At 43.9% G+C, this 23,822-nt stretch overlaps 1 protein-coding gene and 1 pseudogene across 2 annotated transcripts in view; one reads left to right on the top strand and one right to left on the bottom strand.

The window, feature by feature from the left end:
• Positions 1-11,462, top strand: part of ATG2B (autophagy related 2B) — a 77,499-nt gene extending 66,037 nt beyond the window's left edge. The window contains exon 42 of one of the 2 annotated variants that reach the window (XM_057732479.1): positions 5,768-11,462. In XM_057732479.1, coding sequence (XP_057588462.1) covers positions 5,768-5,998 — 231 coding nt within the window. In that variant the 3' untranslated portion in view covers positions 5,999-11,462. The remainder of the gene's footprint in view (positions 1-5,767) is intronic. The other variant, XM_057732478.1, reaches the window with a different exon arrangement.
• On the bottom strand, positions 2,676-3,354 carry LOC130851764 (keratinocyte-associated transmembrane protein 2-like; annotated as a pseudogene).
• Positions 11,463-23,822: the final 12,360 nt, after the last annotated feature.

The raw sequence follows: 23,822 nt of genomic DNA, 5'->3' as shown, positions 1-23,822 counted from the left end.
TGCCCCAGGGGACAGGCCAGAAGCTATTTGCGTGCTTTCCTGGTGTTCCTCTAAAGAGCATCGGTGCTTGGGCTTTGTTCAGAGAAACGCTTGGGGTGGATTTGGGAATGTTCTGCAGTTGGTGAGTGGAAATATCTGCATGAGGTAAGAGAGGAGGCTGAGTCCTGACCTGCAGGCTCACGGGAAGAGTAGTGATCTCGCGGGAAGGCTAATCTCTTTACATACAGAAGAGAGCCAGGAGTAGCAGAAACACATCATGAACTCACCAGTGAAGTTAACATGTTTCTGTTTGCTGTATTTTCCTCAGATTTGTTTAAAAAATAAAAATTTTCAGGTCAAACACAAATCCTGATCCCATGCGCGTGCCTTCACTGTCCTGAAGGTGGTACATATTTTTTCTGTGCATGTTTTTATAGTTTCATTTAAGTATATATTCATAAGCAAATACTATTGTTTATATTTTAAAAATTAACATAAATGGTATCATAGGTATCATTCTGTAACTTGTCTTTCAAGATATATCCATGTTGATATATGTAGACCTTATTTAAACTTTTATAATATTTCATTGTATGAATATAGCATAATTTATTTATCTTTCTATTGGTGGACAGTTTCCATTTTTTCCCCTAAAATACTGCTGTTGGAATGTTCGTATAAATGCCCTGTTGTTCATATGTGCAAGAAGTTGTTAAGGGTGGAATTGGTGTTTTGTGACTATTTGAATCTTGACATTTATTAAGTGTTACCAAATTATAATTTAGTTGCACCAGTGAATCTTGGTTCTTTATGGGTGTTGACAGGAGCATTCCCTGTCTTAATTTTTTTTTTTTTGGTACATGACATGAAGTTTGAGGTTGTTTTACTTATGATTTGTGTATTAGGATTTCATTAATGATGTTTCTCCCTGTCGTGTTCTGACAGGCAGAAGTGCCTTAGGACAGACAGTCTTTACCTGACAAAAGAACCCTATGTGGTCCCAAATGTTGGAAAAGCCATTGAAGTGGGGCCCCCAAGAAATGTATTAGAGGATAAATAAAGGCAAGACCACTGGTCATCTACCTCCTTCTCTCTCTCTCTTTTTTGGCTGCGTCGGGTCTTAGTTGTGGCATGCAGGATCTTCACTGAGGCCTGCGGGATCTTTTTGTTATGGCATGGGCTCATTGTTGTGGCGCACGTGTTTCTCTCTAGTTGTGACATGCGGGTTTTCTCTTCTGTAGTTGTGGCGCACAGGCTCCAGGGCTCATGGGCTCTCTAGTTTGCAGCACGCAGGCTCTCTTGTTGAGGCGCGAAAGCTCAGTAGTTGTGGCACGTGGGCTTAGTTGTCCCTTGGCATGTGGGATCTTAGTTCCCTGACCAGGGATCGAGCCTGCATCCCCTGTATTGGAAGGGGAATTCTTTGCCACTGGACCACCAGGGAAGTCCCTTTTTTAAAAATTTTTTTTATTTATATCTTTGCCATTTATTTTAAAAAATCTTATTCAAAATATTAAATAATACAGTTTCAGATATGAAAAAAACTACTGCAATAAAACAGTTGAAGTGTATTTCCACTGTGCTTCCCTTCCTTATGATAACAGCAAATTGTCTACCCGAGACAAATGATGGACTGTCCTGCCTCTTACATCTCTACACAAACCGCACGCCCACTGGCTCATCTGGGCTTTGTGACTGCTCTTTAATATATGTTAAGGGTTACGTTTTCTAAAAAGTTGTTGTGACACTTGTAAGTCAACTATGTTTCAAATCACATATTTACATATGATAGAAAGACAGGCTAAAATTAAATACAGTAAGTAATTTCCAGTTGCTGTTAAAAAAGAACAAGAAAACAAAACAAATAACAAGGAGAGAGTCAGTGTATGCATATATCCTTTATGTATACAAACAACTTCATTCAGGTATACTTTTAATTTGAAAGACCTAGATACCATATTATTTAAGTGACAGTGGGCCCTAAAATGTATTCAAACTTACTATAAAAAAAGAAAAACGAGTGAACAAATATGATATAATTTTAAACTCTGATCCTTGCTTGAAAGCTTGGAGGAACCCGTGCTACAGTCAGTTGCTAAGTAAAAGCAATTGTATGCGTGTTTAAAATTTTACGACAATTTCTACCTCTAAATTTAATTCAGTAATTCAAACCAAAAAATGCTATCTCTATAACATTGTATTTATTCCACTGCAAACTACAGTCTCTATTGCCATAATTTCTAGACAATTTTATTAATGTGTTACTTAAAATTGTGATCAGAATGAACAATAGTAATGTATAAATTATCCAAAAATATCCAACGCAATTTTCCTGGAAGAAAAAAATGTTACTTATATGTAAAGCATTATTACGTCCTTGTAGATGACAGTCTGAGAGCACAAAGAAATGTGTGCTTAAGAAACAGCATTTGGATGGCAGAAAGAGAATCTGAGTCAGCAGTATCTGAGGTGTTAGAATTTAATTGTAAGTTTGGGACCTTTTAAAAGTAGCATTACTAACACTTTCAGAAGAAGTACAGTAAAGAAATCTAAAACAATAAAAACTAATAGGTAACGTTCAGCTCCACATTTTGGACACCTGATTGAATTCACCTCTAAAAATGTAGATTAAAAAATTATGTACTCCTTGTTCATGATACTTAATTTCCAAGCACCAAGGCAAAATAAAGGAGGCCCACCTCTCATGTAAGTACTGCCAATGGTAAACATCTGCACAATATCATATAAAAAGTCAAGCAAATAAAATTACATAATAAGCAAACGCAAATCACAGTGCTTTAAAATATGTAATCATTGGTAATCTTCAGAGAAGTCATTGCCTCATTAACATTTTGGTCTAGATGATGATATTCCACTGTTTTGGAACAAAGACCATCACGCCATTTCCTGCTTTGAACCAAAAGGAAAATCTTCCTTTTGTTGTGATATGTTATATAAACAACAGCAATACAAAAAGCAAAAATAATAAGATGGAAAAAAGAAATGGCTATCTTCCTCTTCTGTATTTGAGGGTGGGGGTCTTAAAAGTTCTCATTGACTGTTCAGTTTCCATGTAGCCCCTGTTTTCTCCCAAGGCCTCACTGGACTTATCATCCCGGGGGCTGGTGGTCCAGTCACAGTCCGGTTCTTCATAATCTCTGTTGTCCAGAGAGTGTCTTTGGCCGTGGATGGAGGACTCTTCAGTGTGAGGAGATCCTCATCCTCTGTGCTGGGTCTTCACTGTTATCAGCTTTCTTCGAGACAGAGAAGTAGTAGGCGACAGATGAGAGGGCACAGACGCCACTCCACTTTTTTCTGTGCTAGTTGTGGGAGAGAGGGTGGTGCTGTTTTGGGAAATAGGTTTGGCTTGATTTTCATTTGTTAAAGCGTCATATTTGGAGCAGAAACATTTGGCTTGAGTACGGTCTGGCTTGATGAATCACCCTGTGATGGAGCACTAGACGTGGTGGTGGACGCACGCAGAAGCGCCAGGACCAGAGGCAGCGCCAGCCCTCTGGGGACCTGGGTGGCCCGCCGGGGCCACAGTGTCGTCTGCTCGGCGCCCCTCGTCATCGGCAGGGCAGCGGCAGCCGTGACGGTCTCCCCCCTTTCTTTTCTTGTCACCTCTCTTAAAAAGAGATTTAGTCGGGAGAGTAAAGAGAGATAATTACTACTCAGACCTGTTCCTACAGATGTCAGGATTGGGCCGGTTAGTGGTAGACATGTTAGAAATGATCCTGGCCTTCAAGGTGTAGCAGGGGCAGTGGGTCCGCAGCAGAATCTAATAGCACTTGGGTGTGTAGCATTTTGCAGTTCACACATGCTTCCCTAATTTAATCTATGCTTATTTAAATGTAAGTATTTGTGTGCTTATTTTGTGCCAAGGGTATAGTAACCCTTAAAGATAGGTGGTTTTCCTCACTTAGGGATGAGAAAACGGGCCCAGCAAAAACGGCTTCCCCAGTGTACCTTGGCGAGTCGGTAGTGGAGCCTGGATCAGAAGCCAGGTGTTTGGGTCTAATGTTTAGTTCTCTAAAACTGTCTGTGGGAAGAAGGGAGGAAGGAAGGTGAGTGTGGATTGATGTGGTAGCGTGTGCTTTTAGACAGAGTCTGAATTCTGTGTTAGAAAATTTTTAAAATAGAGGTTCCTAAATGGTGACAAGTACTATTGCTTTTCCTTTTAGATGTTGGTAACTCAGAGATCAAGAAAAAACATCCCATGTGTTTCACAGGATCATGTGTTTCACAAGATCAGGGGGTGGCAGATGCAAGCTCACAGGTCACATGTGGCCCATGCCTGTTCTTGTGTGGACCTTCTAGTAAGAATGATTTTGACAGTGTTAAAGGCTTATAAAAAGAAGAAAACAGAAAGGAAGAAGAAGAGTATATGACAGAGACTACGTGGCCCACAAGTATTTACCACCTGGCCCTTTGCAGAGACAGTTTGCTAAGCCCTGCTGTGCATGGTCAGGTCGCGTGGTGGTCAGGGAGCAGTGGTGAGGGAAGTAGTAATTACCTAGGACCTGTTCAGTGAGCACTCAGTACCTGCTGAGCTGTGCCAGGCTCCGTAGGCGCATTGTTTCATTTAATTCTAACAGTCACTACAGTATTTTCATTCCCCATTTAAAACACTTGGGTAAGGTCACACAGCTGAGTGATGGAGCTGAGATTTGAATTTGCTTGGTGGTTGTTAACCATCACATTATGATAAACTAGTGCCTGTCTGTTGTTTATGGGTTAGGGAGGGGAGCTGGGAGCGGGCAGGGGGAGGGTGTGGGCAAATGTATAAATCGTAAGCGTTTTCTTCACTGTAGTGACGGTGTTACTTATTGGCTATTATTCTGCAGATAGTTTTAAAAATAACACTTGACTTTTTTTTGGTTCTTCTGTACCCTCTGTTCCCCGCCACAGTATTACATGTTTTTGCCTGCCGTCCTGTTAGGTTGTCAAAGTGAGGGCTAGATTTTGGACCAGGACAAGGTTTTTTGATTTCCCTGGGGAGCCCCAAATTCCTCTCGCTGTGCCCTTCACTGAAACGGTCACAATGGAACAGTGCCTTGTGGCCCCTAAGAGGTTTTGAATTAGACAAATGGTAGAGATTTGAAAGCCATGTGTATCATTTTACCACTCTTACTTGACCTACCCATTTACATACTCAACTCTAAAGCTCAGCAATCATGATTGTTTTAACATTACACAGTTATAAGAAAGATGAAAACTGCTACGGAAGCTTTGTTTCTAATTATTAAACATGTTTCTGCTTTATGTTCTCAGAATTTTCTCTGTTTAATCCAGTAAAATGTTCTATTTAGCCTTTTATCTTAATTGAAAGTTCCACAGTTGTCTTTTCTAGTACTAGCCAGTAATTTAAAACATTATTTTTTGGAGTTTAGTAGAATTAGGTTTTCTTGTTACAGTTGAATCACAGGAACTATCACCATATTTATTTAGTGATTATATTTATTCAAGAAGCTTTGTTTGCTAAGTTTGATTTAATCAGAGTGGTTAATAGTACCAGAAAAGCTACTCTTGGATTAATAACTATTTCTGTAAGTTTCCCAGTGTGAAATTGTAGTTTACACAAGTGTCACAACAACATGCTAAATCATAATAGTTGCCTGTTACTTTCCCTTATAATTAGAATTGTCATAAAAATAATTATCCTGGGTTATCTCAAAAGTATAGTTTATGTTTTGTGTTTTGTCTAGTTACAGACCTGACATTGATTAACTCTACTAAAGTGTGTACTATGAGATAATTTACTCCCCTTCTCTCCCCTCCCCCCTCTCAGGGACTCGCAGACACGGCTCAGACCATTTACGAAACCGCAGCTCGGGAACACGAGAGCAGAGGCGTGACAGGTGCCGTGGGCGAAGTCCTGCGCCAGATCCCTCCCGCCGTGGTGAAACCTCTGATCGTTGCCACAGAAGCAACGTCAAACGTGTTAGGTGGCATGAGAAACCAAATTAGACCAGACGTTCGGCAGGACGAGTCACAGAAATGGCGCCACGGGGAGGACTGACGTTTCCGACATGGTTCTTTACGAAGATAGTGATGGTGGAGATAAGGCACAGAGTGCCCCACTGGCAGCCTTAGAGGGGCTCATTTAATTTTGTTATCCTCATCTCAGGAACAAAACCATTTCTTAGTGAAATAATTTAGTATCAAAACAACATGCAACCAAAACCTTTTGACATTTTAGGGCTGTTGTGGTACTTGCCTGTAGAAATGTTTGGTGGCTGGTGTCAAAAGTCCGTAAAGCATTTGCTGCCAAGTTAGTGGAATGCTTGCTTTTATTAAAATGACTGTAATTTTCCTAGTTACAGATGAGCTATCATTGGAAACCTCCTTTTACAGTACAGAGTGCTCAGAAACATTTGAGCACTTTGAAAGCACTATTTATGTTGCTCCAAGGAGTCGATTTTTCTCTGGGTTTAAAGAGAATCACAGCTTCAGAACTTTCATTGAAAATGAGAGACAGAAGCCACAGGGAAGGTAAAGCAAATAGGATTTTTAATATAAATATCAGTGAGGACAAAATAACCTAGTCTGTTGGATTTAGTGTTCAGGCACTCGAAAACAACACGGAGAACAACATCGTTTCCGTTTGCTCAGAAAATCCTCCTGTGGAAGTTTGAGAACGTGAATGTCTGTTGCAGACTTGTTCTGTTGTGTTGCACTTTATTGTGTGTGTGTGTCTGTGTGCGTGCGTGTTTAGATGAATACAAGTCATGTGCTATATTCTACATGTAATTTACAGACAAAATATAAAGAGGGGTAGGTCTGAAGATTTTTGGCAAAGGAAGGTAACTCAAATGTAATAACTTTCATTCATTCTAAGTGTAAATGAAAATGTGCATTCTATAATGAACTGGGGCCCATATAATTGTTTATATATTCAGCTTTAAGCAAGTAGAGTGCAAGCTTACTAGGAATGTGTGGGAAGGGAGATTGAAAGTGGTTTTTACTCTTTTGAAATTAACCAAAAATCCTCCAAATATGCCCTAGTCAGCTATTTCGAAGTACCATTTTTACTTGGTTAACAGTGTACATTTTGATAACCTGTCAGGAATGAATAAAGTATTTTTATTTAAAGTTGGAATTGTTTTATGCTTCCATGAATATTTTGCTTCTCTTAGAGCATATTCATAGATGCAGTGCTAGGATTTATTCCAAAATCCTTGCGAACACTTTCTCAAAGTTGATTTTGGTTAATATCAAGTAAATCGTTACCTAAGAGGGAGAGGGAAACTGTTCTCAAGAACTCAGTCTCTGACTTTAGATTAATCTAGCAGAAAGAAAATATAGGGCTTTGCATTCTTCCACTGTTTAAAGTTGAATGACTCTCATTTTCTAAAGTAGGGGGATGTCATCGAGGTTAATTTGGATTTCAGAACTACTTTCAGTTTGGGGTTTGGAAAATGACATCAAATCAGTTTCATTCTTTAAACTTTCTAAACAAGAAAGCAAATATTCCTCCCAAAAGATAAGGACCCATTGAGAATTTTCTGGGAATAGGTCTCTTTATGGTGTTGAAACTTTATATATAGTTGAGAAGTTCTCTCTCCAAAGCACCAGATGTTTTCTTTAATAAAGTTAAAATATTTTTCCTGTAAAAACTGAAACATGTAGAGAAGTATAATAAAGTAGTAAATGATAAAAAAAAGCACATGTAAATCCAAAATCTGAACATTTAAAATTCATAAAATTATGTTAAATACCATTTAATTTTATTTGTCTTCTTTTTACTGCTGAAAAACTTAAAAGGATAGTGTTGAAGCATCGCAGGACCATTTATTACTCAGCCCCGGGTAGATGGAGTCCACCTAGAATGGGGTCCTGAGTAAACACTAGCCATGGCTGTTTATTATGTGAAGCTTTAGCCTGCTTCTGTGGCAATTTCCAGGCATCCTTGCACCAACACCAGTATTTTCCCTTATAAGGGAACGTGCTGTGTGTGATATCTATGATGATTAATCAAACTGGAAGACACTTGCTCAAATTAAAAAATATAAAATCTTTCACTTTTATTTTCCATGCTATATCTAATTGAACTTAAGTAATTTGTATCAGGAGAAATAATCATCACTTCTTTGTTCTCTGAGTTGCAAATGGACCCATTTTTTGACAAACTGGGTTTATAAGTCCCATTTAAATGCATATCTTTATAACGTGACTTCCATGGCTCTCGAGTTCTGCCCTCCTGCACCTGTGTTTGATAGGATCTATGTCTGGGAACAGAAACCTTGTGTCTCAGGAAGACTGTGTCAAGGGTCTACGCCTCGCCCGTTTAACCAAGATGCTCTTTACTTGAGACGTTCACATAGAGGACCTTTCTGTATTTGAACACAGGCATTGTTAAATGTCCTCGATTTTTTCTCCTTTAATAGTTTCTTTTCGAACTTTTATGTCCCGACGACACAGTAAAGAGTGTTGTCAGGATCCTTGTGTCGCAGGTCTGTGACTTACCACGCAGGTGACTTTGCCAAGACATTGAGCTTCTCTAAGCCTCAGGGTCCATCTCTGTAAACAAAGCCCAGCAGAGATTTTCGGATGATGAGAGAGTGTGTGCGTGTGTGTGCATGCGTGTGAGTGACGCTGTGGGATGTGGCGCTCGGTTGAGTGCCCCAGGCTGGGGACACCTGGGACGGGTGGCATTGTCGAGCAGGAAGCACTGGCCACATCACACCCACGGTAGCCACGGCTCCCTCAGATCTCGGAGCTCTTATTGAGAGTGATGTATTTCTGAATGGCCATGGTGCCTTCAAGGCTGACTTCTGAATGGGGTAGACTGAGCATGTTCACATATTGCTGCATTGAGTCTGTGTACGTATCTTCCCGAGGGGTCCAGGTAAGCAAGCTTGATCAGGATGCGTCCGTGAGTCTCAGAACCTCACGGTATTACAGGAACACATTCAGACCACCTTACATTATAAAGGCAGCAGAAGCCATGGAGACGTCTTCCTCTTGATTAGGGCTGATTTGGGTTCCCCAGTTTCCCTTTCTGTCTGTCCACAGATTGCTGTTATTTACAAGTATAATGTTCGCTCAACACTTGCCTTTTAGGACAGGTAGCATGCAATGTTTTTTCTAGACATCATAGCGAAGACTTTCATTTTAGTAAAGCTTGGGTCCAATTTGGATTCCCACTTAAGCACATATATTTAACATCAATATTTTTATAATGCAGAACTCACTTTAAGAAAAAAATAAATCTTCCCAAGTAGCAGTGTGCCTAAAATGGGGAAAAGACTAAAAACCAGTATTTCTTGTTTCCTGCTATGTGTCACTTTTAAATGCTATTGAAATATTTCCAGCTGCTAAGGGAGTCACTTTTTAACCATCTCCTTTAAAAACTGTGCTCTGTAGGTATGGTGCCTTTGTTCAGTTCCCAAACGGTCCAAACAACTATGTCTGCTCCTCGGGGGCTACTCGCCGCCCTCGGGTGCTGTTGGTTCTGGTTCCGTGCACCCTGTGTGCTCTCAGAGATGAGAGACAGAGGGCGGAGGCAGAGTTAAGCAGTTTTAAATGAGGAAACCACACTTGCACTGAGTAGTTTTAGGATTAATTAATTGTCTTAACATTAATTTAGATCTTGTCTTTGTAAAAAGCTGCGGGACTCGGCTTAAGAGGAATCATTTAACTTTGCTTTGCTTCAGTTTTCTCACACCTGCATGGGGTGTAATTCCTCAGCGTTGTGGAGAGTATGGCAGGGCTCGTGGTCTGTGGTGAGCAACCTATTCCCTATTTTCCTTCACATCCTCTTGACCTAAAGACATGAGAGAAAATGTCCATGAAGTTCTTTAAGCTTCTAGAACGTAAAGGCCTGTGCAAGTACAAAGTGATACTTTGTATCTACAAATGCATCAACTGGACTTACCTATTGGTACCAAATTGAATAAATCAAATATCAATTTGTGAGCCTTGCCTTAAAAAGGAAGGTTATTTGGATGGTGTATAGATAATGAAGGAAAAAAAAATTGTTTTCCATTACTGAGAAATCTTATTTCTGTTTACTGGAAGATATAGTCAGCCTTTTCGTTGAGCATAACTGAGTGCTTTAATGCCAATTTATTTTTATGTCCGTAGTTTCGGGATCGTGCTAGGCTCTGCTCCCTTTAGTAGACTTTACATGCACAGTTGCAAGTCAGCCAGTTTTAATAAGTATTTTCCTTTCATCGTAGTGTCTGCAAATCACAAAGGTAGAGAAGGCATTCTAACACACCACGATCAGCTTCTTTGAGGATGAGAAATTTAAGTGAATTTCAACAATTCATATTTTGAAATGTCAGCAATTTTTAAAAACACAGTGTTAGACATTTTTGCCTCCTGTAACTAGTGTTGGCCCCTAGGTTTCAAGCATGTCGCTTTATAGAAGGCACCGGAGTGCTATCTGATGTATTTCAAGAGATGGTAGATGTGATGTTGTCAGACTCAGGACACCTCTAATACTCTGGGGGGTTGAACTAGCAGCCCCTCCTTTAAGAAATATGTTTACTTTGCTATTTCACATGTATTTTGTGTATATAAAATGGCAGCTTCCAATTTCTAGTTGGATTTGTCTTACGCTATTTGTGTAACTGGCCAGTCACACAGGACTGTTTGCTTTTTCATTGCGAAATTGGGTAGGGATGCCAATTCAGCTCTCATGTTAATCCATCCTGATTTATTTTAGACATCGAATTGATCTCACCACGAGTAAATATGTATATGTTGACTGTCGTTGCTAAGTTTCCTAATGGAGGTAATTATAGATGTGAATACTTTAAGAATACTGATGCTGTATGAATATTTTTGTGGAAATGTTAACTTGTTAGTGACTTAAGTATTATGAATTTAAGAATACTCGAAGAAAATTAAAATATTTACTCTTTGGAGTTTGTTGTAAACACTGTTGTCTGTCACCAAGAAATGTTCCCTGTACAAAAAGCCTGTATAAAATACTTTTTGAGACAGAGGGTAGGTCTGTGTCAGATCCTGTTATTGGGAAATGGTGTCCCTATGATCCTGGCGTCAGTACTTCTAATAGCAAATCTTATAGCTACCTGCTGCCAATTTCTGAGAAATATAGAGCATATAATGTTAGAATTTGCCACTCCTTCCCCCTTTGGGATATTAATCACTGCGTTAGTTATCTTATCTCTACAATGTAAACTTGCAGCAAACACATGTTTTAGTTTTGGTCTTAGGGATCTAGATAAATACTTGAAAAATCCGTTCTTTTTTGGAGGAATATTATTACTTATGAAAGGAATATTTAAAAGAAATATTCTTAAAGACAGTATTTTAAAAGAAGTTTTGATGTGACAGATGTCATTATATGACCATCTGCTTTGAGCAGTCAGGGAAAAATCATGTCACAACACACTCCACACATGACTCTTGGAGGAGAGAGGGAGGGGCAACTTTGTGAGGTGCTTGCTTTGAGCCAGAAATTGTATGCTCTATACATAACCTCAAAGCCCCTCTGAGGGGGCGGTTATAATAGCCCCTGTTTTCCAGAGGAGGAGACTGAGGTTCAGAGAGGTCAAGGAAGTTGCTCAAGGTCACATGGTATGACTCCCAAAGTCCAGGCTCATTGTAGGACTTCATTTGAGAGGCACCTGTGCAGTTGTCTAAATTAGTGAAAAGTCTTCACTAATTAGGAAACCGAGAAAGGAATTTTGCTGGAAAATGGAGATTAAAGGCTCTTAGAATACTTGAGTCAGATAAACTTGCTTATTCTGCGTCTCTACCCCTCCCCCCCACCCCCTCGCCCCCCTCCTTCCCTGGCTGGGCTCCAGCCACAGTCATAAGCCTGGGAGTGGGGCTAAATAAGAATCTCTCCACTTTAGGAATCTCGCCCTTGGGGCTGGATGAGCTTTTGCTGTGATGCTGTCTTGTGCATTGTAGGATGTTTGGCAGTATCCTTGCCCTTACCCAATACCTGCAAGTAAAACCCCCTCCCCAGCCATGCAAATCAAAGATGACTCCAGACATGGCCAAATGTCCCCTGGGTGGCAAAAGCCCCCTGGTGCAAACCACTGGGCTAAAAGCGCCCCTGGTGAAAATCATGTGCAGCTTGGAGCGAGAACCGTGCCTAAAAGCCTCCTTGCATTCCTTTCTAGAGTATTCTGCCTGGTCCCTCCTTAGAGCAGCTTGAAGATGACCACTTTCAGACAGGCCCGGCCACCCATACCTCTTTAGTCTCCACTGCAGCACTCACTCCTGTAAACAAGCTGTGTGGCACGTCTCTCACTTTAAATTCAGCATTTGCTAGTATTTACCATGTGGCTACTACTTTGTTCAGCCCTCAACAGCATGGCGTTCACATTCCCTATCAGCCAGGGTCCCGGCCGGAAGCAGGTGGCCACTGGGGCAACTGAGGGAGGTGTAGCAGATGGCCACTGGGGCGACTGAGGGAGGTGTAAGGAAGGGATAGGTGGGCAGGGGCATGGGAGACCCACAGGCACCTCGGGAGGTGACTCGCGGCCTGCCCTGGGCCTCAGGTCTGTGAGTCAATGGTGGCATCTGACCTTTTCCTGCTCTCCTTGGACACAGCAACATGGGGCTGCTCCTGCTTTCCCAGCCCATCTCTCAGGAGGCGGAAGCAATGCTAAGCCTCATCGCAGGCCAGAGGGGACAAAAGGAGAGAGTGATTCACAGAACCTGTAGCTGAAGGAGAGGAGAGGGCTGCCTGACAGCTGCTGTGGCCTTAGGTGGAGCCAAGTAGCCTGAGGGGGCCAGATGACTAAATCCCCAGCCTCGGGCTCCTGCCCTCCCGTAAGGCTGCGCCTGACTTACTGCAGTCGGGTCCCAGGCTCAGCCTCCCTGGCAGAGAGCAGGGGGGAAGGATGGAGAGTGGATCTGGAGGGGCAAGTGAAAGCTGTCCAGCAGCCAGACATGATCTGTATTGTACTACTGTCTTCATTCTGCAGTTGACAACACTGAGGCTTATGATGAGGGACGTACCCAAAGCCAATGTGCTAGTTAAGCAACACTAGTCACTGATGACAGATAAACTCCCAAACCCCAGCAGCTTAACGAAAAGAAGCTTCTCGTTTACATCAAGTCCAGTCAGTGCTCCTGAATCTGGCAACCCTCCTCTTAAGTGGTGAGGGGGGTCCCTTCCATCCTGTGTCTCGGCCGCCCCACTCAGAACCTGCCTCACAGGAGAGAGAGGGCAGCCCAGTGCTGGAGAATTTTGCCCACATTCTGTTGGTCAGAACTGTGTCACGTGATCACACCCAGCTGGGTGATGTGGTCTTGCTGTGTGCCTAGGCAGGAAGGAGATGGGCATCGCTATCGCTGGGCACCTAGCCAGACTCTTGTTGACTGGAAAAAAATGCACAACCTCAAAGTGGAGAATTACGTTTTCTTTGGCTGTCTTTCTGAGGACTTCAAGCCCAGAAGACAGCCTCTCAGATAGCTCTGAGGGACCGCTCCAAAGAAGTACTAGTGTTGCAGAAAAAAACTGATCCCACGAGAAACCAAGCACAACACTCGGAGAGTTGGAGAACTCAGGTTTATTAAGCCGGCGGACCCAGACGAGCGAACGCTCCAAAATTCTGGGGCCCCGTTTCAGGGGAGTCTTCTCCTTATATAGGTTAAAACATACAGCTATAATTGGTACAAACTGATTGGCTACAAATTACTATAGGTCACGGGCAGTTACAGAGTGCGGGAGTTGCCAGGGGTTACACACCTAGTAGGGGGTCCTAACAGGAACTTGTAGGAGCCGGACATTCCATTCCTATCAGCACTAAGGTCCCAATTTGCATTCTCACATTGGTTGCAGGTTGAAGTTAATGGTCACTTAAGTCTATGTGCAAAGGGTCTCAAACAAAGGCTTAGGGGGGTGGGTGTCTGAGAGCGAGACAGTCTTCCCTCATCTGATCACTCTTAGTAATTCATTTTACTGTTTAACTGAGAGTGGCGAGCAGGCCTTTGCAAGATAGAGGAGAGGAAGTTTCAATTTGCTCATCACTAGAGGAGCCAGGATATACTGTAAGTCCCTCACATACGAACGAGTTCTGCTCCAAGAGTGCTTTCCTAAGTCCAGTTTGTTCCTAAGTCCAACAAAGTTAGCCCAGGTACCCAACTAACACCATTGGCTCTATAGTACTGTACTGTAATACATTTATAATACTTTTCACACAAATAATACATAAAAAACAAACACAAAAATAAAGAAAATATTTTTAATCTTACAGTACACTACCTTGAAAAGTACAGTAGCCCAGTACAACAGCTGGCATCCAGGGGCTGGCATCGAGTGAACAGGCAAGAAGAGTTACCAACTGGAGGAGGGAGAGGAGGTGGGAGATGGCAGAGCTGAAGGATCATCAGCAACAGGAGATGGAGGGCCAGCTGCAAGTTCACTCACGCCTGACGTGGATGGCACAGCTTCTGGTTCCTTGCTGGATTCAATTCTATCTACCCTCTTGAAAAATCAGTTCAGTGAATTCTAGATAGTAGCTCTTTTTTCTCATCATAGATGACACGGTATGGATTGCATTCTGAACAACTGCTGCAACCTTCGTGTACTGTTCTATGTTCAGGTCCTGTGCCTCCAAAACTAACAGTGCCTCCTCAGATAAAGAAAATTCCCTTGCCATTTCCTGCATCGTGAATCTTTTTGGTTCTTCAGTTACTTCTTCCTCTTGTCTCTCTTCATCTTTTCTCTGGGCCTCCAATTCCATCAGGTCTTCATTAATAAGCTCCTCGTGTTGCACAGCAAGGAGTTCAGTGAAGTCATCCTCTTGCAGATCTAGCTTGAAACAAAGACACTGTACTTCAGTACTCTATACAGTACTGCACAGTAAAGTACACAAAAGCACAACCACTTGTAGAGGATGCACGCACGTGACAATGTACACCAGGCACTTTAACTAACTTATGTGATTGGACATGCAAACGCATATTCACATCTTTGAAAGTTCGCAGCTTAAAAGTTCATATGTAGGGGACTTACTGTATAGGACTTTTGCAACAAAGATCAGGTAGTTGGACATCAAAAGATTACTGTTAATTAAAGAAAATCAGGTATATCAAGTTAAGGACTTTAGCACTTTTCTGTGTATGGGAAGTTGCAAGAGGCTGGGGTGCTTGAAATCATTCCCTTGATGTACACCTCAGCTATCTGGGTCCAGTATCCCGTGCATCCCCATCCTGAGTCCCCTCAGGATGCACCTTTGGAGGCAGCTGCAGTGACTGAGGGCATGACAGTGGGCCACTCAGTTGTCTCCATCCTGAGTTCCCTCAAGGCTCACCATCCGGGTGGCTGTAGTGGCTTGATGGCTGCGACATCCCTTGTTTACTGATAAGGCAGGCAACATTTTCCACTCCCACTCTGCTACATGCAGAGATGTTAATCCTCGAATGTCTGACTCCAGACCAGTGCTCTTAGCACATACTCTACTGGAATTACAATTAATTACACTCCAAGGTAATTTGATACAACTGAAGTTGGATATTTTTTTTTCTCCTTGTTTGTTTATATTCCTGAAAGCAGTTCCTCAGGGAGCAAATTAAATTCAGCAAACATTTGCTGAGTAATGAGGCAGGATAGTATAATATAGTGGTTCTCAAAACTTGTCTGTATATCGGAATCAGCTGAGGATCTTTTAAAACTTCCAGAACCCAGGCCACAACTGAGACCAATTAAATCACAATTTAATGTATTAAATGTACTTTTTGAAGGTGTTCTTTTAAAGCTCCCCAGGTGCCTAATTGCAGACAAGTTGGGGAACCACTTGTATAGTGGCTAAGAATATATATATATATTTTTGAGTCAGGCTGTGAAAAAGAGGTATATTTTTCACACCCAGCCTCCACTACTTGTTAGGTATGTGGCCTCGGGGAAGTTGCTTAACTTTTCTGTGCTTCAATTTCCTCCTCTATAATAACATGGAGCCAATAATAGGGTGGTTATGAGGATTAGGTGAGTTAATATATGCAAAGTGCTTAGAACAGCGATTGACACAAAGTAAGTACCATCTAAGTGTTAGATATTGTTACTGTTTCCTGAAAGCCTACTATGAGCAATGCCCCGGGCTAGAGATGAAAGATACTGTCCTTGATTTGGGGGAACTCAGAACCCAGTGGGAATACATCAGACTCTAATATAAAACAGATTAGACGCAGATAATCATTCCAGCCATTTGTTCCTTATAAAAGGAAATCAATTTGTTTTGCTTCTGAAACATTGAATGACATTTTACAAAGCTGAGGAAAGGAGCAGAAGCCACTCAGAGCAGTTTTAGAATTGGAATTCCTGGTTTTGAAGACACCACCTGGTCTCCTCTTTCATTGCCATCCGGACATCTGCTTCCCTGGCATTAAACACAGATCCAGGGCAGCCTTGGGAAAGCTGGGGGAGCTGGTTCCCTTTTTAGCCTGATGTTCAGGATTGACTGGTTGCAGGGAAATTTGACTCGAAGGGTACATCTTGAGTAGCATCTGGAAATAAAAGTCTAGGAAGGTGCTGGAGACAAAGTCTTTTGGGTTTTGGGTTTGCTGAGAAAAATGAACATTAGCACATCCTTACAGGAAGAATTTCTAAGGCTGTCAGAAGAGAGCAAAACAGTCTTTTCAATTTAGATTTCACTGAGGTATGAAGGAAAACATGACTGCTCTTTGCCAAGTACTAACATTGCTTCCGAAACCTAATGTGAGCATTTGTCAGCCCAGATGTGGCCCCTTTATTTTTAGAGTGATGGAGACCTCAAGGCTATAACTCAAAAAGCACTTAACATTTCGTAAAAGTTAAGCACACTCTCCCTGACCCACACGCAAAAAACTATACTATTTAAAAATCAGTATCAATGTCATAGCTCTATAGTTAGAAATCCTCTTTTCATTTGTAATAAATGAAAGACCACTTCTAAGGCCAAATAAATACCTCCCTTTCTTCTGCATTTCAGTTTAAACTGGTTTTACTTACTTCCCCTCACCCCACCCCCATTTTCTTTAAAATACTATTTTCTTCAAAACCCTCCTTAATCTTTCATTCCAGATTTCATTTTGAAATAAAATTTCACCTTATGAGTCTTTATGTCCTATTTGCTGAGCTGGGATTTCAGCTGACTCTCTACCCCAAAGATTGAGCTTGAGCAAGTCACTTCACTTGGCTGTACCTCAGTTTCTCAGTGGTTTTGATATTGACCAGGGTTCTTGGCCTGCCCCAGGCAACAGAAATTGACTAGAGGCCAGATCAGAAATTCAGGCAAGGCTTATTGGGGTCCCTGTGGCCACAGGAGGGAGCGAGAACTAGTGACAGGTTCCCTTGTTTGCTCCCCGAATGCGGGCAAGCTGGTTCCTTATATGGGGTGAGGGTAGGGGTGTGTCCAGGGGTCAGGCTGGAGGGCTGGCTTAGGTGGTTTGCCCATCCCTTTGGTGATACTGTGTGCAGGCGGCATGCGCAGTACCCTGCTTTTGCTCCCAGCACTTCAGAAGTGGCAGTTGGGTTTTTTGGTCTTTTTGTGTCTCTTGTCCAGAATTTGCCCCAGTTGTGCTTGCACACGGTTATTTTTAGTGCTGTATAGTTTCTTTGTATTCTGTAGCTCTAGGAGAGGTGTGTCCAGGTGCAAGCATTGCAGCACTGCAGCAAAGGGTCCCAGGTCCCAGCCGGTCTCAGTGCATCTGTCAGATGGATCACTATGAGGGGAAACACCGCATCAATGACATGTGACACCCGTTTAAAATTTGAGTGGCTGTTGCCAATTATCCTCTTGCAGAAGTTGTACCTGTCGAGGTACCAACCAACAGGGCTCAAGAGAAATTGTTGCCTTTTCACGTTTCCATGTTTTGTTACTCTTTGTAACATATCTGTTGTAACCCATTCAAGGACTTTGAAGATTTGTGCAGAGTCTTTCCACTGTGCAAGGATGCGGGGAGAAGATGCTGGCCATGAACCCGGAAGAAGGCCCACACTGGAACAGGATCATCCTGGTGCCTTGATTTTGGACTTCCAGCCTCCAGAACAGTGATAAGATGAATTTCTGTTGTTTATACCACCCCATCTGTGGTTATTTTCTTATGACGCCCAGAACAGAGTAAGACAGTCCTCCAAACAATGCAACTTTGGAACTTTTGTTTCCAAAAAAAAAAAAAAAAAGATCTGTGCAGAAACATTTCCGGGGAAAGAGCACCCCTTCAACGCCAGCAGGGGGCGCCCGCTCCCCTCCTGAGTGGAACTTTGGTCTCTCTCCAGCACTTGCCCCCTGCAAAGCCCCCGCGGCCCACCTGTGCTTGTGCAAAATCTGACCCCACGCACCGCGGGAAAGTTTTGGAAAAATCCCAACTATCCCAACCCTTTCACAAGGCTAGTCTGCGGCAGCTTCCTCTTAGTCGAGGACGTGGCTTAAATTTGAAATAAAAATGTCATTTGATTTCACAATTAATTTTTCCCTGTAAATACTGGGTTGGGCAGTAAAGCACATCCGGGCCCCTCTCTCAATCCCCAAGGCCTGTGAAAGCTGCTTGCCTCTGGTGCAGTTTTCACAACAGGCTGATAGGAGAATATTTGGGGCCTGAGAAAATAGAAATGTGCGTTATATTCAGATAAAGATCTTTTGTTGTGTTTTCCCTGCAGGGGGTATGTAAAGGTGAGTCTGAAACAGAAGCCTCTTTAAGCTTTACTGCTAATTCATTCCTCTGCTGGGAATGCAGCCCCAGCCCCGGAATCCTGCCACTCAGGGCCAGGCACAAAGTTTAAGGAAGGGGGGGGGGAATGGGTGGGTACAGGCGCACAGCAGTGATCAAGATAATAATTCAATGCAATGTTTTTCAAAACTCAAAATGAGGTCCAAACACCCACGGTGAAGAAAACAGTGACATTTTAAATAAAGGCAGGATGGCCCTGCACCTCCAAGTTCATCTCAGTGGCCTCCCTCTCAGCGGGGTCTGCTGGATCCTGTCTTTCCATAAAATGTGGTATTTTGCTTATTAGGACTGAATCACATTCTTCGCTTTGCTCCCTCTTTCCCAATCTCACCTGCCCCCTCTGCCCCCATCACAAGCTTGACTATAGTATGATACAGAGAAATTAACACCGAGAGAAGCTACAAGACGTGGGTGGGGGTATGTATGGTTAAACACTGGGATGATGCCAACATCAATGATGGCTAATTGCTGTAAACTGATGTCACTGTTTGGACTGGAGGAGAGCGTCGGCTCTGATGATATTAGCCAACATTTGTTGCATGTACAATGCTGAGTGCTTCTCTATGTTTGGCTATTTAATCATTCCAACTGTTGTTTATGCAGTACCTGCTCCCCCATCCCCCACCCCTTATCTCCAAGTGTGCCGGCCTCCAAGCCTCCCTTTACTCATGCTTTCCTAATGCCATGGCTTCTCCCCTTCCCTTTGCGAAGTTCAATCCTTCAAGGGCTGAAATTCCACCAGCTCCAAGAAGTCCCCCCAGATCACTAGAGGTCATTGTTGAGTACCTGGATCAGATCCGCCAAAATGTGGTTCTCAGCTGGGGATGGGGGGGTGATTTTGCTCCCAGAGGACATGTGGTCATATCTGGAGGCATTTTGGTTGTCACACTGGGGGAGGGCGGATGCTCCTGGCATCTAGCAGGTAGAGGCCTGAGATACTGCTAAACATCCTTTGATGCCCAAGCCAGCCCTCACAACAAAGACTATCTGGCCCCAAATGTCCTTGTTGCCAAGAAACCCCGCATCAACCTTGCTAAGGTATTTTGTGAAAATTCTCAGGAATCAGGTTTGCATTTCACCATCAGGCTTTCATGTTTTTATCCGAGACGTTTGGAAATGGAGTCCTTTGGAGTAAGGGATGGGTGAGGTAATAGGCGCTGGGGTTTGAGGACACTCCTGTTTTCCTGCCTCAGTTCTGAACTAAAGGAGGCAACAGGAGTCAGCAATGGGGCCACCAAGTTATCTCTGTTTTTGAGAAGAACTCGGTTGGACAGTGTCACTTAGGTGTGTGGCAACAATGGGCTTCTTCGTTCTGAATCCCAGAATCAGGCTGACTTACCCACACAGGCCCAGACGATGCTGCAAGTCTGCCCCTCTGGGACAGAGCCTCATGGTGGAGAGAAGCCCAGCATCTGCAGATAGCACGTCCCAAAGAGTGAGTATGGAGGAGGGAACTGAGCTCTGCAGGCTCAATTCTTTTTTTTTTTTGAAACTGATCAATCAGATAAATCATTTTTCTTCCTTGGAGAGGAGCCAGGGGTGGACAACAGGCCCAGAGTTTGGGAGAAATCCCTCCTCATTGAAACCTGGTGAGTCAGTGAGGAGGGGCTGGGTTCTGCTGCAGTAACTAACATCCCCCAACTCTGTGGCTTAAAACGACAAAGGTTGATTTCTCACTCAAGCTACATGTTTAGCACAGGTTGGTCCGTAGGGGACCCTGCTCTTCTAGTCCCTCAGGGGTCCAGGCTGATGGGCTCCACATCTTAATGACACCACCCTCTTGACACAAGCCTTTGGGTGTGGGAAGACATTCTGGAACCTTTTTGAAACATTGAAAATGTTGAAGTATGTGGGCCGAGCAATGGGATTCAGAACGTCCTGCTTGAGCAGTGGAGGAGCTGAGGGTGTGGGGCGTGGAGACTAATATCACCCTGTTTGGTCCTGAGGGATGGCTGGTTAACCAAAGACGGGTAAGATTCCTCAGAGGAGGAACAACCTAAGACAGGCACAGCCGCAGAGGGGCCAACAGGGGTGGTGCATAGAGCCTTCCTTATATCACCGTGTTTGGCCCTGGAGGATGACTGGTTAGCCAGAGACGGGTAAGATTCCTCAAGGGAGGAACAACCTAAGACAGGCACAGTCACAGAGGGGCCAACACGGGTGGGGCACAGACCCTTAATCCTTTTGAGAGAGGTCTCCTGCCCCCAGGGCTGCTTTGATCTCCACGCCCAGCTCAAATCAGGACCCAGGAGGCAAACAAAGATCATTGCCCCCAGTCATGTGAGGCCTTTGATTGTTTATGGGATTAACCTGGGAGTGTTAGACCCTTAGGCTATGCCGAGAACTCAATAAAAGCAACGTGGGATCAATCAGCGAGGCTCTTGATCCTAGAGGTCTTGAGTCCCATGGTCCCATCTTTCTCTTCAGTCTGTGTCTGTGTCTTCTTCAAGCTTGCGGCACCCGTCACTCACCTCGAGTCGCCGAGTTGATCCCGGCATTTGGGGTTTGCTACGGCAGAGGAAAGGAGGGCACGGAGAACTGTGTTTTTAAATGCTCCTGCCGAGAAGTGACACACAGGTGCCCTCACGTTGGGCAAAGGAGTGCAAAGGCCACTCTTAGCTTCAACAGGGTGAGGAAGGTTAATCCTCCTACTTCCCAGAAAGATGGGAGAACTGGAATTGTCAGAGTGCAGCAGTCATGTCTCTCATAGAAGAGTGTGGAAGAATTTTCTGCCTCTCCTACCACTTCTATCCACACTGGGCACAGGCACTTCCATTGGAAAGATAAGGTGTTCTCAGGAAGTGTTTTCCAGGGAGCCACTCGACAGGGCTAGAGGACTAGACATGGCAGGAGCAGAGCTGGCCCTGATCCCAGATCCCACACAGATGGTGTCTCCATGTGACAGGCAAAGCTTTCTGGGCCTCAGTTTTTCCGTCAGTAAATTGAACAGGCTGCACTGGATGATCTCTTCCACATCCCGTGAACTCTCTGAAGGTAGGAAAAGTCTTATTTACTCTGCACCCCTGTGCCTGACTCAATACCTGGCCCCTGAACACTCATGCACAGTCAAAGCACTGAATGAATTAGCTGCTCTGATTGCACCTGAGTTTGGGAAGGTCAGGGTCAGGGTGGTCCCCAGCCCACCATCATTATGCCTAACCCATCATGGTTTTTAACTCCATCTGAGGTCAGCTCTGTGCCTACTGCACCCCCTGCTCAACCCCCAGAAGCAGAGCCAGTGGCTGACTGGCTGCTGATCACAGGCAGACAGGTGAACCCAGCCAAGACCAGTGGAAGAACCACCCAGCTGAATCCCGCCCACGTGGTCAAGTACAGAACTGAGAAATAAGGCATTTGTTTTCAATTATTAAGTTTGGGGGTGTTTTTCATGTAGCAGTAGATGATCGATACACTCATCAGGCCGTCGTCCCTATTCTAGTGAAGTGATCTCTGAAACGCGGACCTATGACGCTTCTCTGTTCAGAATCTCCCTTGACTGACATGACCTTCTGATACTTTTCTGTCTCCCGGAAATCCTGGAAAGTAAGCCTGGAAACCCAACCCCAGCCACCAGGAGCTCTGCCACCATCAAGGCGACTCAGATGGTGGGATCCCTAGCATTCAGGCCTCTTCCCTGAACTCCCAGCCTCGTGGGCATCCCTGGTCTGGACAGAGGCCTGCCCCAGGAGTCCAGCTCACCAAGTAAGTCTCTGCCCACCTCCGGGCCTTGGTGTCCTTATCTGTAAAATGGAGGGGTTGAGCTTGATGATATTTTCTTTTTAAAGCTTGTTATTCGATTCATAGATCCCTTGTACTCTTTATTCTGTATCCCCCAGTGGTAACATCTTACCTAAGTGTGCTACAATATCACAGCCAGGAAGATGACATTGATATCATTTTTCAGGTCTTATTCAGATGGCACTAGTTTGACTTGCACTCATTTTGGAGATATTTAAAGCCTCTTCTAGCTCATAGGAGGGAACTTTCCACCTGCTCCTCATCAAACTTGTGATTCATCTCCAGAGAATAAGAAACAGCCTGCATCCTGTTCGACACTGGGAGTCTTCCCAGGCTGGGATTTAATGGGGGCTTAGTGCTGCTCCACGCCTGTGATGAATGGGATGATGGATGCAGCGGTGCAGGGAGGCCGGCAGCTGTGGACTCACATGACAGGCCCAAATCTGGAAGCGAACTGGAGAAGAAGCTCCATGTCTATACTTGGCCCTTTGGGGTTGGAGGGGAGAGAGAGAGAGAGAGAGAGAGAGCTGGCGCCCTGGAGCTGGGGATGCTAGGAGACCATTTGCTAACCCACCACACCAGGTGCTAGCCCTACAAGGTGAGGCCTGGACCTGGACCCAGGTGTGAAATATTCCAGGCGAGCACATCAACTCATGGGAGCTCAAAAATATTAATGTCTCCCTCAGCATCGATCCTTTTAACCAAGGCAGGAATTTCTCCATCTGCAAATGAATAATTGACATTCCCAGTAGAAGAACAACAGAATCCTTACTGTGGGGGTTGCCAACTTTAGTTCCACTGTGGGACTGTGCTCTGAGCTTTGGTAAATGTGACAGGCATTCCATAAATCAGGTGTTTGCTTATCAGAGCCCGTGTTGACAGTCTACTGTTGAACTTCAAGCCAATGAGCAATGTTCCAATTTCTCATGCCAGCACACTCTTCTAGAATGTGGAATTGTTTCTGCAAGCCCTAGAAAGGATTTTTTAAAAATAATTTATTTATTTTTAATTTATTGGCTGCATTGGGTCTTCGTTGCTGTGAGCGGGCTTTCTGTAGTTCTCGAGAGCGGGGGCTACTCTTCATTGTGGTGTGTGGGTTTCTTATTGCAGTGGCTTCTCTTGTTGCAGAGCATGGGCTCTAGGTGCACGGGCTTCAGTAGTTATAGCATGTGGGCTCAGTAGTTGTGGCTCGCAGGCTCTAAAGCACAGGCTCAGTAGTTGTGGCGCACGGGCTAAGTTGCTTCACAACATGCGGGATCTTCCCGGAGCAGGGCTCGAACCTGTGTCCCCTGCGTTGGCAGGCGGATTCTTAACCACTGCACCACCAGGAAAGCCCCAGAGAGGATTTTTATAAGCCACAGCTTTATAGCAGGGGCTGAGAAAGAAGGAAAGAGGGCATGTTGGGGTCAGTGCAGGAGAGACTGGGTGTTATTTTCTCTTTCCAACTGCCTCTTATTTCCTGA

Source organism: Hippopotamus amphibius, chromosome 4, assembly GCF_030028045.1.
Source record: "Hippopotamus amphibius kiboko isolate mHipAmp2 chromosome 4, mHipAmp2.hap2, whole genome shotgun sequence".
Taxonomy (NCBI): Eukaryota; Metazoa; Chordata; class Mammalia; order Artiodactyla; family Hippopotamidae; genus Hippopotamus; species Hippopotamus amphibius.
This window is presented reverse-complemented; position numbering and strand designations above follow the sequence as displayed.